Raw genomic sequence first — 14,014 nt, forward strand, 5'->3', positions numbered from 1 at the left:
CTTGGTATTTCCCTGCTTGATCGAATCAGGAATGAGGAGATCCGCAGGAGAACTAAAGTCACCGACATAGCTCGGAGAATTGCAAAGCTGAAGTGGCAGTGGACAGGACACATGGCGGGGAGAACCGATGGCCGCTGGGAGGGAAGGGTTCTGGAGTGGCGGCCGCGTGTCGGACGACGCTCTGTGGGTAGGCCCGCTACAAGGTGGACCGACGATCTGGTGAAGGTCGCGGGAAGCCGCTGGATGCGGGCAGCGCAGGACCGATCGTCGTGGAGATCCTTGGGGGAGGCCTATGCCCAGCAGTGGGCGTCGTACGGCTGATGATGATGATGAGATTTAAGCTTTATATTTCAGTATTTTGAGGCACAGCTGACAATCAGCATTACAACATAACACAACACAACTAGTTAGTGACACAATGCACAGTGTTAGTGTTTTAGTGTCACAACATTTTGCTGAGCAGCAGCAATTCATCTAAGAAAACAATATCGCAATTTGACATTTGCGCATATAACAGTGATTGCGCATTATGCAAACAAATGTCAAATAGCAATATTGCTTTCTTAGATGAATTGCTTTTGACGTGGCCTTTTTAACCCCCCTCATGTTTTTAGAGATAACGTTTAAATGTATTATTATTTTCACTCACCTATATACTGTATACCTATAGTGATTTCTTACTTTCTTTCTATTAAATATATAAATATTTTATAACTATTAAATATATAATAAATATATATTTAAGAAATAAAAATCTCCCAAAAAAAACTAATCTGATTAAAATCTTTAAATTTTAACATATTTCCTTTTATTTTGGCACAATAAAGTATTTTTGTATTTGCAATTCCCGAATTTCAATAATGTGTATTTTATTAATAATAAAAATATGCATATAAAAGTCTTACTTCTTCCTGAGATATGAGAGCAGACTTCCCTTGCCCTCGTGGCCCAGCAGGTAGGAGATGTACTGGTGCGGCTTAGACTGGTACTCTGATATCAGCGACCGCATGCACCACGTTAGGTGGACCTAAGACAGTAGAATAAAAGAATAATCCTGCGTAGAAAACGGTAACTCCCCCCCTCCACCCCTCCCAATCGTACCGTACGTATCGGGCGCCGAGCTAAATTTACCTCACCCCCTCTGGGACTTACTTTAGTCAAAATGGCCGTACGCCGCTAAGGAGTAAGGGGGACCGCGCGCGGTCGGTGGGATCGAAATATGTCATCATCTCCCTAGCATTATCCCGTTTTTCACAGGGTCCGCTTACCTAACCTGAAGATTTGACAGGTCCGGTTTTTTACAGAAGCGACTGCCTGTCTGACCTCCAACCCGCGAAGGGAAAACCAGCCCAATACAGTTAGGTCACATACCTCCGAAAGTGCATTTCTCGGGAGAGGAGGAGATAATCGCACACAAAATTTACACGTTACGTTGCAGTCGATCGTAAAGGAAGAAGGAAAACATTGCCATTTTATACGAAAAAAGTAAAAAAATATAATTTGTTGGAAGTTGCTAACAGGAGGGGCACGTTGAAGCAATTCCTCTAAAAAGCAATATTGCTTCAGATGCATCGCTTCAGTGTGGCCTTTTCAACCCCCTTGGACATCCAACTTGTTTCTTTGATCCGCGGATTCAACAGACACATACCTCAGTAGTATCGCTGACAGGTTTAACGTAGTAGATATTGTTGAAGTCTGGAGACGGCGAGGCGTTGGTGAACGCATGCGTAGTGAAATCGTCCGCCGGCAGCTTGTTGGTGGGGATGCGGGCGAACGTGTTCACCACGTACTGCTCCAGAGTGGACAGGTCCATACGCGCCTGCAGCGGGATATAAGTAAGTAAGCAAAATGTTTATTTTTCATAAGAATACAAAAAATATTGGTACAATAAAATCAATTCCTCGGTTTATAATATGCTTCATTGGAACACAGCTAGTGGTATAATAAAACTTTTTGTCTCCGGGCCAAACTTAAATATATTTGTTTTATATCGAATGGCAATTAATATTTATTACCTGTACGATTTTAGTTCTGGGTTTCTCACCTGTATAGCCACAGTCATACGATGCGCGCTGTAATGCCTCCGGCGGAACTCATGCGCCGCCTGGTACAGCCGCTCGTCGTCATTGATGTTGTCTCGCAGGCTCTTCAGGTTGCCCCACGTGAAGGTCCTCGCCGGGTGACCCTCGGGGAAGAAGCTGCAGATCAGCTGGTCTTTGCGGTTCGAATCCGATGGGGACGCTATGGCGAACTCTGTAAATAATAACATTCATAATAACATAAGCTCACGACTATATCTCAAATGGAGTAGTTAGCAGTCAGAGGTACATTCATCGCAAGATGAACTAGGTACCCACACCTTATCGAGCTTTCTGTTAAAGTAGTTTCTGTTTGATAGGTGGTGAGCCGTATCGCCGTCTATTAATGGTCGAGCCCACTGTGTTAGTGAAAACTGCACTTAAGATAAGTTATAAAACAGAACTACATAAGTGCAGGCAAAAGTGGTAAAATGTTTAAGGGGCCTCTGCGTGTTGGCTTCGGTCCTACGCACACCTTCTAAAGGTTTGGGAATGCATAGACCCGAGATGAAGAGAAAACTAACATAATAAATAATACCTATATTTGTGGAAAATCGTGGATATAACATAAGAAAAACAATTGGCAAAGAAAGGTCTATAACAAATGCAGCTGCAGTGACTGCATTTGCATCCGGGATACGTGCATTATTCTGAATTAAATTCTCGCGAGTCGCAATTAGGAATCCCGAAACACAAAAACATTTTTCTGTCCAATCACAGTATGACGTGATAGTTATTAAAAATTAAATGATAATGTCAAAACTTAATTCTGACCTTTAGAAAAACAATTAACAAGATATTAATATTAAAATATAATCAACAATGATTATCCATCAACTTTTCACTGCTGGAAAGTTTACACTTCACCATTTCGTAATATTTATCCATATACATCGTTTGACAATTAGTTCCTCCCGAGCGCCAATAGATGGCGCTAGTTGTATTTTAGAACGCGGTATCGATTAATTTTGCGCTTTTTATACTATTGTTGTAGATTTTATATTACGTCGATCTTTCTAAAGGTTTAAACGGGGAATGATGATCGGTTGGGACACGCGTCTGCGTGAAGTCCGCCGCCGATTGTTACGCAATTGGCGGGCCAAAACCACTCTGACCCCTGAATTTTTGAGAGATCTTATAAAAAATTAAAAATATGATAATCTTCCGATGCGGGTTGGTGGAGAGGTTTTGACGACTAATAGCCGGGACCAACGGCTTAACTTGCCCTCCGAAGCACGGAATCATCTTACTTTTTTCGGACAATCAGGTATCAATCGGTTCGGTAATCAGGTAGATGGTGGAGTATGCTCCATACCCCCTCCGGTCGATTGAGGAGGCCTATGCCCAGCAGTGGGACGTAAATAGGCTGTTTATGTATGTATGTGTGTGATAATTTTCCTTTCAGACTGCTATTCCTTATTAGTTTGGGATTCAATGATCTTGTGCTTACACTTCATGGCCTGCTTCACCTTGAGCGTGACTCAATGACCCTCCGCGGCATGGAGTGTAATTCTAACGGGCTCTTATACATCTTTGCGGCCATGACATTAATAATAATATGTATATTGTATACACTTTGGTACCATGTCACATTAAATTTTTTGTCAAATTGAACAGTGAAGTGAAAGAATGCTAGTGCGATAGGGTTCTAAAATGGGTACACGACTGAATTGTAGGCCCATGATTGATTTGTAATCATACTTATTTCTTAGCATTGTACAATTGTCACACTGAATTACCAATTGTTATTACACTGCAGCTGTACAAGTGTACTATATCCTCTGCCGAAGGTTGCCGAAGATCGCTCTTAGCGATAAGGCCGCCTTTGCCCACCTTAGAATAAGTTTATTCTGTAAATGGCCCCGATTCCTGCAGACACCGCCTAATTTTATTTTAAGTTATATCCGTCATTTTCATATCCGTCGAAAAGGAAAGGGACGGATGATTCATAGCTCTTAATTTTAGGAAGAATGAGTAAATGAATGAATAACCCGGGCGAATCAAAAAGGTACGTCGCTGGTATGCAATCCGTTTGACGTGCTGTCTACTTAACTGTGTCGGGTTATTGACTGATATAAAATTTTTAGACGGTTGGTTTAGATTTGTGCTTAAAATTGACGTGTGTTCCATAAATTTTATGCTTGTCGATTACCCGTCCCTTTCCTTTTCGGCGGATAAGAAAAGGACAGATATAACTTAAAATAAAATTAGATGGTATTTACAGGAATTGGCACCATTGTCTTGTAGTGTGTAATAAAGTGTTTTATGGAGCTCGGTGGCGCAGCGGTTAACGCGCTCGGTCTGCGATTGTTAAAGTTAAGCAACTTTCGCAAAGGCCGGTCATAGGATGGGTGACCACAAAAAAAAAAGTTTTCATCTCGAGCTCCTCCGTGCTTCGGAAGGCACCTTAAGCCGTTGGTCCCGGCTGCATTAGCAGTCGTTAATAACCACCAATCCGCACTGGGCCCGCGTGGTGGTTTTAAGGCCCGATCTCCCTATCCATCCATAGGGAAGGCCCGTGCCCCAGCAGTGGGGACGTTAATGGGCTGGTGATGATGATGAAAGTGTTTTATTATTATTAAGTTGGTACACAAACCAGACTCGATGGCTTCTCGCTCGCGCTGCATGGCCTCCTTCATCATGAGCGGGCTCACGAAGAACTGGCTGAACATGTCCATCGCTTGCGGCAGGTGCTTCTCAGGGATCTCGAAGTAGAACGTCGTCACCTCGCAGTCCGTTGACGCGTTGTCTGAGCCGCCTTTTTTCTGGAAGGTGCATGTTACGTAATATACCATCACGCTTTTATTCTCGTAGGGGTAGGCAGCTATGTACCTATAATACGCACAACCAACCAATTTCTTTAAATCAAACATACAAAGTAAGTACTTGCATTACTTGAGTCAAGAAAGAAAATGTTTTTCTGTGATTAGAGCATTTATAGGAGTGAAATTAATGTTGTGTATTGTAATTTTAATAAGAAAAACAAATGTTTCGGATTATTAGCGTCTATTCCGAGAAGTACATAATATAATAAGTGAAGGTTGCAACAATATCTATTGCTAGGTTCGGACACATATCGAAATAATAATTGGTATGAATAATTTGTCAGGCGCTTCGGATCTTGAGGTTTTAAACAGTTGTGTCTACAATAATTTCCGATAAAAATTTGAAATTGCAGTTCAAATTCAATTCTTTGTTTCTAGGCGATAGTTTTTAAGTGATTCTTAGAGAGTGAAAATAAAAAAGGTTACCTTAATAAATGAGTCAAATTCATTCTCCTTGGGGTACTTCTCGCTGCCCATGAAGACCATATGTTCCACGAAGTGCGCCAGCCCCTGGATGTCCTGCGGGTCACTGTAGCTGCCGACACCCACGCTGAGCGCGCACGCCGCCTGAAAACACAGATATTTTTTTTATGGCGGCTATAAAAAAAATAATTCCGTGTCTCAAACTAGGAGACTTATACCTAGACAGTGTTTAGTTTTTGCAGTTTTTAAAGTATCATTGAGTGTAACAATCATACTTCAACTCCATAGTATTTATTACAGTTTGAATCTGGAACCTCTGCTCGCCAGTTAACCTGAAGTTATTAACGGGTTAAAAAAGAGACGCGAATGCATGTAAATAAAAAATTAAAAAGGCTTAACTTTACAGATGTAAACATAAGCTCACGACTATATATAATTGGTGTAGTCAGAGGTACGTCCTTCGCAAGATGAAGAAAGTACCTACGGTCACGAGTACTAATATTTATACACTTTGACACCATGTCACATTAACTTTTTTGACAAATTAAACCGTAAGTCTTATTAAATGTCAAATATGATAGTGCGACAGGGTTCTAAAGTGGGTACATGATATTACTCATGACTGTATACCTCACCGAGCTATAATGGTCGAGCCAAATGTGTTAGTGAAAACTGCACTTAAGGCAAATGAATAACTTATTGAAGCCAGTCCGCTACCGGGGTTCGAAGCGGCTTGAGAAGCAAGCCAACAAGCCACAGTGATTTTTGTTGCAGGTGGGTGTAAATGTAAATAGCATGAACTATAAGCTGCAAGTGAACTATAAGTTGAGGAGCTCGGTGGCGCAGCGGTAAACGCGCTCGGTCTGCGATTGTTGAAGTTAAGCAACTTTCGCAAAGGCCGGTCATAGGATGGGTGACCACAAAAAAAAAAGTTTTCATCTCGAGCTCCGTGCTTCGGAAGGCACGTCAAGCCGTTGGTCCCGGCTGCGTTAGCAGTCGTTAATAACCATCAATCCGCACTGGGCCCGCGTGATGGTTTAAGGCCCTATCTCCCTATCCATCCATAGGGAAGGCCCGTGCCCCAGCAGTGGGGACGTTAATGGGCTGATGATGATGATAAGCTGCAAAAGTCCAATCAGTTTCTTGCAAATTAATAAATTAACTGGTTGCACTTAAGACCTCCTGGTTACATGTCGTTTCTGTAATAGACCAAAAACACCTACAAAAACATACATTTTATAATTATGATGACAACTGATGGTTCATCATTTCACCACTGTTTACAAATAATTCGCTGGGCTCAGTGACTGCACTTTTGCTCTTTGATTGTACAATAGGTCAAGGTGTTTATATGAACCCAGCACCGGAACTCACTCGTAACTGCACTCGTTAGCTCGTTACGGTAATCAAGACTTATTTACAACTAGCATTCCGTTCGTGACTTGTTTTGGTTACGTTTTTCCATCCCCTTTTCATGATATGTTCTTCCCTAGGTCTCAAACTATCTCCATATCGAGTTTCATCTAACTCCGATTTGCGGTTTAAGCGTGAAAAGGTAACAGACGATGCTTTCCTTCATCGCTGAGCACGTGATAATTATTTATGATCGAAACATGCGTTCGAAAACGAATACACACTTTCTCCCTTCACAAAAAACAAAAGAGTATTGAAATACTCGTCTATAAATTGATGCTTTTTGGGTAAGTCTTTCTTGACACGACGTATCTATTACCTACATACAATACGTACCTATGTCTTGTTAGAATATCTTGAACCTTGAAACTTAAGAGTCAATTAAGATTGACCTTGTGAAAAGAGAAACCTGACATTGAATTAGATTGGACTATCTAACGACTCTATGTATGATTGTAGAATGTGAAGTAATAGAGTAGAGAGGGGTATTGGTGTCAAATATCTCTCAATACATTTTCGAATCCCGGTTGGGACATATCACAAAAATCACTTTGTGATCCCTTTTGTGAGTGTTGGTTAGGACATTACAGGCTGATCACCTGATTGTCCGAAAGTAAGATGATCCGTACTTCGGAAGGCACGTTAAGCCGTTAGTTCCGGTTACTACTTACTGATGTAAGTATGTACTCGTAACATGAGTCATGTCAGGCGCCTTTGGCGGTTCAATAATAACCCTAAAACCAGGGTTGTTGAGGCTGGCATTCCACCTCAAAATTCACACGATAAGAAGAATACATTTTAAGTAGTTTCATCCCAGAATTTGCATACATTTTCTACGCTTAAATAAGTCGTTGTTTTACATATCATATATTGTGGAATGTAGAATAGCGTGAAATATTATCATGCATTTTAAGGACAATAGTAGGTGTCTTTGATTTTGGTTTCTTACAAGACCATTAACCCGGCCCCAGGGGGGAAAGAGTCATCTTCACTGCCCTCCACTGCGACAAATCCTGTTCGGCGTGTCCTTGCCGCGGGGGTGGGCGCCACTTACTTCAGCAGACCGGAGTGAGATGATGGCTGATTTCGGATTAGGATGGGTCCCTATTACCTAGACCTATGGGTCTGGGGACCTACGGGGTATAACGTAGAATCTTGCCCAGGAATACGGGTGAAGACCTCAACTGTTGCAGACGCGGAAATGGGAGCCATGAGTACGGCAATACAGGACGGAAGGGGCAAGTCACAGGGATTGTATCCTGGAACCTAAGGGCAGCAGTAACTGTCAGTACTATTCAGAGGCGGAGGACAGGAATCCTAGTACGGCTTTGAAATAGAGTACACTCTCGTCAGACATAGTACAGTGGGGCGGAACGCAAGAACCACTGCCCTATTTTTCCCCTAAAAAAGTAGCATAGAGATTACTAAACCGACAAGAGCGTGGCTCTTAAATTAGTGATGATAAGTAGGTACCTACTAATAATAGATTTTTATTTCTGACAACAGCCCATATCAGTTAATCATTTTATTTAATGTATGTAACTACGTCCATGATGAATGTGTCTTGTTTTATTGGTTCGTGTTTTGTTTATTGATTTTATTTGGACATTTTTTTTATAAATAAACATTATTCTATTCTATTATAATATTGTAATTATGACTTGCTGGCGCTTTAGGCTAATTGTTTTTTCTCGTAAATCAATAAATAAGTAACAGAAGAAATAATAATAATCCGATAAATTAACTATTCTTAACTTGAAAATATCTTAAGTGTTCGCATTATTTAAGAATTATAAATACCAAATACTGAACTGTATGCAATAAGCAACGTGGCGCGGTTAAAACAATGACTGTTGAAAAAATAAAGTTCACAATAATATAGGTACCTACTCTGTTTCTGTTTAACTGTTTCAACTATAATAAACATAATTTAAAAAGTAATTAGTCATCCCTATAGGGGTTAAAGAGGTCACGTCAAAGCAATTCATCTAAAAAACAATATTACTATTTATTGATATTGCGCAGTTACTGTTACATGCGCAAATGTCAAATTGGGATATTGCTTTTCAGATGATATGCTTAGCTAGCTGATATCTTAAGGTGAAGGCCCTTTAAGTTTTAATAATTCTAGAATGACCAAAAATATAACTTTTCTAAATTGTCTATAAAAACAACGTCTCTACACCAACCGCCTTACCAATGAAAACTAAACAAGCGGGGAACGTGGGTATTAGTATTGGACAGCCAAGCAAAGTTCAATCGAATTATTTGGTAACAGGATTCAATTTTTATTGACCGTCCAATACTTACCTATACACACGTTCACCGCTTGTTCTTTTTTGGTAAGGCGGATAGATTATCGTAGATTATCCAGAGCTAAGCTACTTATAACTAAACTAAAGAACATACAATTATCAATTAATGCGCTATTTCGATAGCTAATGTACAAATTATACCAACGAACTTACTTAGATACCATATGAATCTGCTCAAATGATGAGAAATCCGAAAAACAAAATAATTATTTCTCTTATAATTACCTACTATCTACAAAAAGCAATATACCTAATTACAAACAAAAACGACTGTATGAAACAAACAATACGTTGCAGATTCATACCGTATCAAATGTAAGTTCGTTTTCCATAATCAACTTGCATCTCTTTTTTGCAATTTTCGCGTACTGTTTCTTCATAAAGGTAACAACGTTTCGTCTGTAGCACGTCATCTGCCGAAGTTAAACGTCTATTAGGTACTTTCATAATTATATAACACAAGGAGGATATTAGGAAATTCCTCAGAATGAAGATTATTGGGTTTTCATGTTATTTTATGGAGCATACTCTACCGTCGATGGAGATGCTTGAGTTAGTAGCCTGGGACCAACTCCTTAACCCCCTTTGGTTGATTAAGGGGAGGGCTGTGCTCAGCAATGGGACTTATTTAGGCTATGTTTATGTTATTTTGTATTTCCTTGAATAGGCTAGTTTCTTTTATATAGATGTTTTAAAGAAAGGCCAGGTCAAGAATACTCTCAAACCGGAGGGCATGCATGTAAGCTATGATGAGAGTGGAAGAAGCGAAAGTGTTGTACCAGGTCTCTGCCTATCCCCATGGGAAATAGGTATGATCTTACAAGTGTTAAGGCTTCCTGAAAGAATGGTCTACAAACTCGACTATGACTCCCCCAAACATAAACATTTTGTAACCATTTTTCAAACACGACATAACGCTACATAGTCAGCTCCTCCGTGACAAAACTTCCGTTTATACCGTGGTTACAAACCACAAACAATGTGGTAGACATAGAATACAGATACAACTAGAAAGCAACAATTTCTTCACACACAAACACCTGCCGATACTTTCACCTAGCGCGGAATTCTTCGGGACTATCGTTACATCTATGTTAACAAGTTTACTTCTAGTTTTAATTTCAATATTTTACATCCTATATTCAATTCAAATTCAAAAATAACTTTATTCAGTAGGTAACATAGTTACACTTTGAATTGTCAATTTTTACATAACGTCTCATCCGCCTAAAACTACTGCAGCTTCTCACAACCCGTATAGCCGGGGAAAAGAAGCTGCAAGAAAAACCTCGGTACAGGGCCCTAGACGTTCTTTAAAAAAAAGCATAAAATATTGTTATACAATTTAGCTGCCTAATAACAGTTCTCAGACAGTTAATCCTATGCATTCACATCATCTAAATAATCACTAACTTTATAATAACCTTTTTTGTAAAGTTTCTGTTTAACTACTGTCTTAAAAGAGTTGAATATAGTACTGAATATTACTTAGTACTTAATATAGTATCATCTCCCTAGCATTATCCCGTTTTTCACAAGATCCGCTTACCTAACCTGAAGATTTGACAGGTCCTGTTTTTACAGAAGCGACTCCCTGTCTGACCTACCAACCCGCGGAGGGAAAACCAATACAGGTTAGGTCACATACCTCCGAAAATGCATTTCTCGGGAATATGCTTATTAGCATGTTAAGGGCAAAAATAAAATTAAAACATATAATAACGGGTTCTTACCGCGTTTAAAATAGGGATATGAGACTCCCGGAGAAAATTAAAAAAAAGAGAAAAAAAAATTATCTTGTCTGTCGCTCATGTCGTAAAACTGGATAGAAGAATAACGGTTCGGTTGGCATAACTTCGCCTTATAGTGAAAGCGTGTTTTTGAAAAATCACATTCGGATGTGATTTATTTATCAAAACCTGGCGCCGCCGGTCTAAATTTTTACATGAAATTAAATTGAAGAAATCGAGGTTTTGTTAAAGGAAAACACATCAAAATATGATTTTTGAAAATGGCGCTTATATGTGGTTTTCACTATAATTACATCATTATTTTAACATGTATTATGTCGATTTGTGGTCTTAAGCTTTTCCATAGGGATTACGGGAATAAGTTTATGTATGTACTTGTATAGGTATGTATAAAATTTTAAAGATTACTAACATGCCATCAGCACATTTAACGGCCCCCGTGGTCCAGTGGTTGAGCGTTCTGCTCACGATCCGGAGGTCCCGGGTTCAAATCCCGGCGGGGACAAATCACAAAAATCACTTTGTGGGGTTAGGACATCACAGGCTGATCACCTGATTGTCCAAAAGTAAGATGATTCTCGGAAGGCACGTTAAACCGTTGGTCCCGGTCCCTATGGCGGCTCAATAATAACCCTGACACAGGGTTGATGGGGTTGGGTTATCCACCTATGCGTAATACACCTGACAACCCACACGATAGAAGATGCTATCAGCACATCATCATCGTCATTTCTATCATGCCGTTTTAATCTCCTCAATCAACCCCAGGGAGTATGGAGCATACTCTACTTCGTTGCTCCGCAGCGGATTGGCGGAGGTGTTTGAGCTGGTAGTTTACATATTTTGTCATATTTCCATAAAAAGCAGTAACATCGACCCGAACAAACAATCCATTAACTTCACTAGGCCAGTAAATGCGACTGGCCGTTGCATAGTTGCATGCCAGTTGGATAACCGACTCGCTCTATTTGCTTTATGTGCCACTAAACGGTCACAACGTTCCAACGACAGTGACGTAACTATCAACCAACCGTACGACTGAAGGATTTCAGGTTTGTTCGCAGCCTACATACGTCAGTCTTGGATACAGGTGGTCTTTACGTCGCCTATACGTAAGCTTACGCAAGTAACAATCATGCAAAACATTTCGGTGGTGCGAGACCCCAAAGTGGCGCACAGTCATCATCATCATCAGCCCATTAACGTCCCCACTGCTGGGGCACGGGCCTTCCCTATGGATGGATAGGGAGATCGGGCCTTAAACCATCACGCGGGCCCAGTGCGGATTGACGGTTATTAACGACTGCTATCGGTCGTAACGACTGCCCTCAGTCAATACAATAATTTTCGATTAGTTTACGGCCACCGAAATTTACCTAAAGTAGATCAGTCTTGGTTGATTTTGGCGCCCCCACCCCCTATTTCCGCGAAATATTAGACTTATAAATATTGGAACTTTTGTAATCTCAAGGGAAAATTCATGGATTCAAGGCCACTGGTCATTCGATCCGCGTTTAATATGTGAAATGATAATGAAAACCTCCCCAGCCTTCGTGGAGTAACCTGGTATACAGGACTGACGGCTTTAAATAAACTGCACCAAATTAAGTGTTTTTCTTGTAGCTGGGGGCTTTGCAGGCATTATCCCATGCAGTGTATGGCTGCGACCAATAAGATCTATTGTGATAGCCGCCTTAAGTTACAGTTCGCCTCTAAGCCCTACACTATTTGTGTAGTATTTGCTGAGATGTTTGAGCTCGTCTGGACTCATTAGGTTTCCTCCAAACATGACCAGCGTTTGCTCATCAGGGGCTCACACTCCCCTAATAAATGCAGGGGGGTTACATCCTCCTTATGGTAGAATCCGTAAGGAGTTACTAGAGGTAAAAAAAATAGATTTTGTATTCCCGATAAGGGTATATTGTGATTATGATGCTTATATTTGATACACGAACAAATTCAGATTATGGGTCACTGGGTCTAATAACAACCACACAATAGGGATAGGTATAGCTATAATATACTAGTTGTTACCTACGAGTTCGTTATTAGGTAACTAAATTAACTATAGAAGTTTCATACAAATTTTGCCACCCTTTATTTCCCCCTTAGGGGTTAAATTTCGCAAAATCCCCTCTTTGTGAGCACTTACGTCCTAAAATGAACCCCTATGTACTTGTAGCTTCGAGATTTGGTGATGAGTGAGTGAGTCAGTCAGTGGGCTTTCACTTTTGTAAAGTATAGATAAAGCTTCCGTTTTTCCTTTTGAGGTTTCGAACCCTAAACGACCTTTATGTAACGGTGGTCGTAATGGCAACTGTGAATAACAATCAAATGCGTCACATGGTCGCAGCTTCAATAACATGGTCGCAATCGTGCGCTGAAGGACATGACATAATCGATAATAGGGCGGTTCTACAGCTCTTTAAACCATGAACGGTCAGAATTATGACGAATCAGTGAACATGAAAAATAGTCTGATGCATTAAATAAATTTGGTATTCGATAATTGGGGATTTTCAAGGCAAGTGTGAATAGGCACTATTTGTGTTTGCGTGCTCCTTAGACCACATCGCTGCTTAAGACTAAGCGGAATGGTGGTCAAACGCACTCTATTTTTTAAATTAAAAAAAAATTCTCTCTCTATTTTCAAACGCCATACTTCACTCGTGCTTATGGAAACTCATTTGAAAGTTAAATCGAAAAAAAAAACATTCCAACATAGAAGCAATTCTTCTTATTAATTCCCTCTTTTTCATCCCGCATCAACTCTAGTAGTCACTACTCTGACTTGGCTCATTTAACTACTACGTAGACACACTACACACTTACACACCTACACATTTACTTACTTAAGTAAATAGTAGCCGGGACCGACTGCTTAACGTTTAAATCCAATTCAAAGCATGGATATTAATCCTAATATGTAATATTAATTTTCATTCTAAAACGCATAGATTCAATGTGCATTATTCGAGTTTATAGGTGTTCATAGTCTTAAACTTCGGGTGATAATTGTGATTAATGCAAGAAAAATACGATACAGCACGTAGGGAATCAATTTCTGTGCATTATACATATAGGCATTGCGTAAAATCGAGCTGTTTAGACTTATCAGTGTTTGTCTATGTACAAAGCTGAACAAAACTAAGCATCACACTTTTCAAATTACAATAACTTTTTAAGTACACAAGATATACTTTCGAAAT

At 40.0% G+C, this 14,014-nt stretch overlaps 2 protein-coding genes across 2 annotated transcripts in view; both read right to left on the bottom strand.

Moving 5' to 3' along the window:
• Window positions 1-14,014, bottom strand: part of LOC126375984 (nardilysin-like) — a 44,372-nt gene that overhangs the window by 17,136 nt on the left and 13,222 nt on the right. Inside the window, exons 3-7 of the mRNA XM_050023116.1 lie at window positions 5,330-5,470; window positions 4,675-4,843; window positions 2,045-2,253; window positions 1,649-1,819; window positions 906-1,027 (exon numbers count right to left, since the gene is read on the bottom strand). Coding sequence (XP_049879073.1) covers window positions 906-1,027; window positions 1,649-1,819; window positions 2,045-2,253; window positions 4,675-4,843; window positions 5,330-5,470 — 812 coding nt within the window. The remainder of the gene's footprint in view (window positions 1-905; window positions 1,028-1,648; window positions 1,820-2,044; window positions 2,254-4,674; window positions 4,844-5,329; window positions 5,471-14,014) is intronic.
• The window catches only part of LOC126376000 (glucose dehydrogenase [FAD, quinone]-like), a 142,887-nt gene that overhangs the window by 438 nt on the left and 128,435 nt on the right, over window positions 1-14,014 (bottom strand). The window lies entirely within an intron of this gene.

The sequence above is a fragment of the Pectinophora gossypiella genome, chromosome 20 (genome assembly GCF_024362695.1).
Source record: "Pectinophora gossypiella chromosome 20, ilPecGoss1.1, whole genome shotgun sequence".
NCBI classification, from domain to species: Eukaryota; Metazoa; Arthropoda; class Insecta; order Lepidoptera; family Gelechiidae; genus Pectinophora; species Pectinophora gossypiella.